At 46.5% G+C, this 1,031-nt stretch overlaps 1 protein-coding gene across 1 annotated transcript; it reads left to right on the top strand.

Annotated features, from left to right (window-relative positions):
* Positions 1 to 386: 386 nt before the first annotated feature.
* On the top strand, positions 387 to 891 carry Pmar_PMAR009116 (hypothetical protein; the record flags this gene model as incomplete). The annotated part of the gene is made up of 1 exon (XM_002773111.1): positions 387 to 891. A coding segment is annotated over one exon (505 nt), but the record flags the coding sequence as incomplete, so codon positions are not given.
* Between the last annotated feature and the right edge of the window lie 140 nt (positions 892 to 1,031).

The raw sequence follows: 1,031 nt of genomic DNA, 5'->3' as shown, positions 1-1,031 counted from the left end.
GTTTACTAGTCCTCGGACATGAGCTTTGCGATAATGGTAACTCTCTTCTACTGCCTACCTACAAGTATAAAGATGCCGTCGACTTCGACATCTCCTGCACAGTCTCCTATAAAAAAGCTCTATCACTCCTCAATATTTTATGGCAGGCTTGGGACCTATTACCATGGCACATTCTCATCATCAAGAACTGCCTGACTGCACTAGTTTCAAGATTAAGAGCTGTGAACGACCACAAATGGACTGACGATGTGGACGATAAGGCTATGGACTTGCTCAGAAGATGGCAACAACTGTTGAAGGCCAACCCTCCAACTCCGACGCACCGGTACATCCATCCAGATGCACCTATTCATGTCTGGTTCGACTCCTCCGAACTCTTAGGAGCGATGGTGGCCATTCAGGACAACCAAGTGGTATTCAAAAAGCAGTGGAAATGGTCCACTCAAGAGCGAGCCTTGCACATTAACGTGAAGGAACTCACTACTGCCTACAATGCTCTCTCTACTCTTGTCTCCTTCGAGCTCGATACCAATAAGAAGTTCTCGAAGATCATCCTCTACGGCGACAATCGTACAGCTAATGCTGCCCTAGCTTCTGGTAAGGTCTCTACTTCTGGTAAGCAATCTACTCTACTTCAACGAACTATCGACCTTATTCATTACCTTATGGGAAGACGCCAGTTTGAAATTCACTATGTGGCCTCTGCCGAGAATCCTGCTGATGCCGGCACAAGGTGTGACCTCTACAGCGATTTGGTTGAATATCGTGATTCTATCGACGGCGTGAGTCTTGAAGCTCTGTCTGACGATGATACCTCAGATATGAACACTGTTCATGTTGCTAGAATTATACGTAAGCGTGGTGACGAGGACGAAGACACCAACGAGATCGGTGATAAAAGACCACGACTTGAACCACCTTTACGAGTTCCCACCAATCCATTACCACCCCTACAACGACCACCCTATTTTGACATTGTTCAATTACCCTCTAACATGTTGGGCCACCTATAGATCTCTACCCCTAAGTGA

Source organism: Perkinsus marinus (assembly GCF_000006405.1).
Source record: "Perkinsus marinus ATCC 50983 genomic scaffold scf_1104296959366, whole genome shotgun sequence".
NCBI classification, from domain to species: Eukaryota; Perkinsozoa; order Perkinsida; family Perkinsidae; genus Perkinsus; species Perkinsus marinus.
The sequence above is the reverse complement of the archived record's forward strand: the minus strand, read 5'-3'. Positions and strand labels throughout refer to the sequence as shown.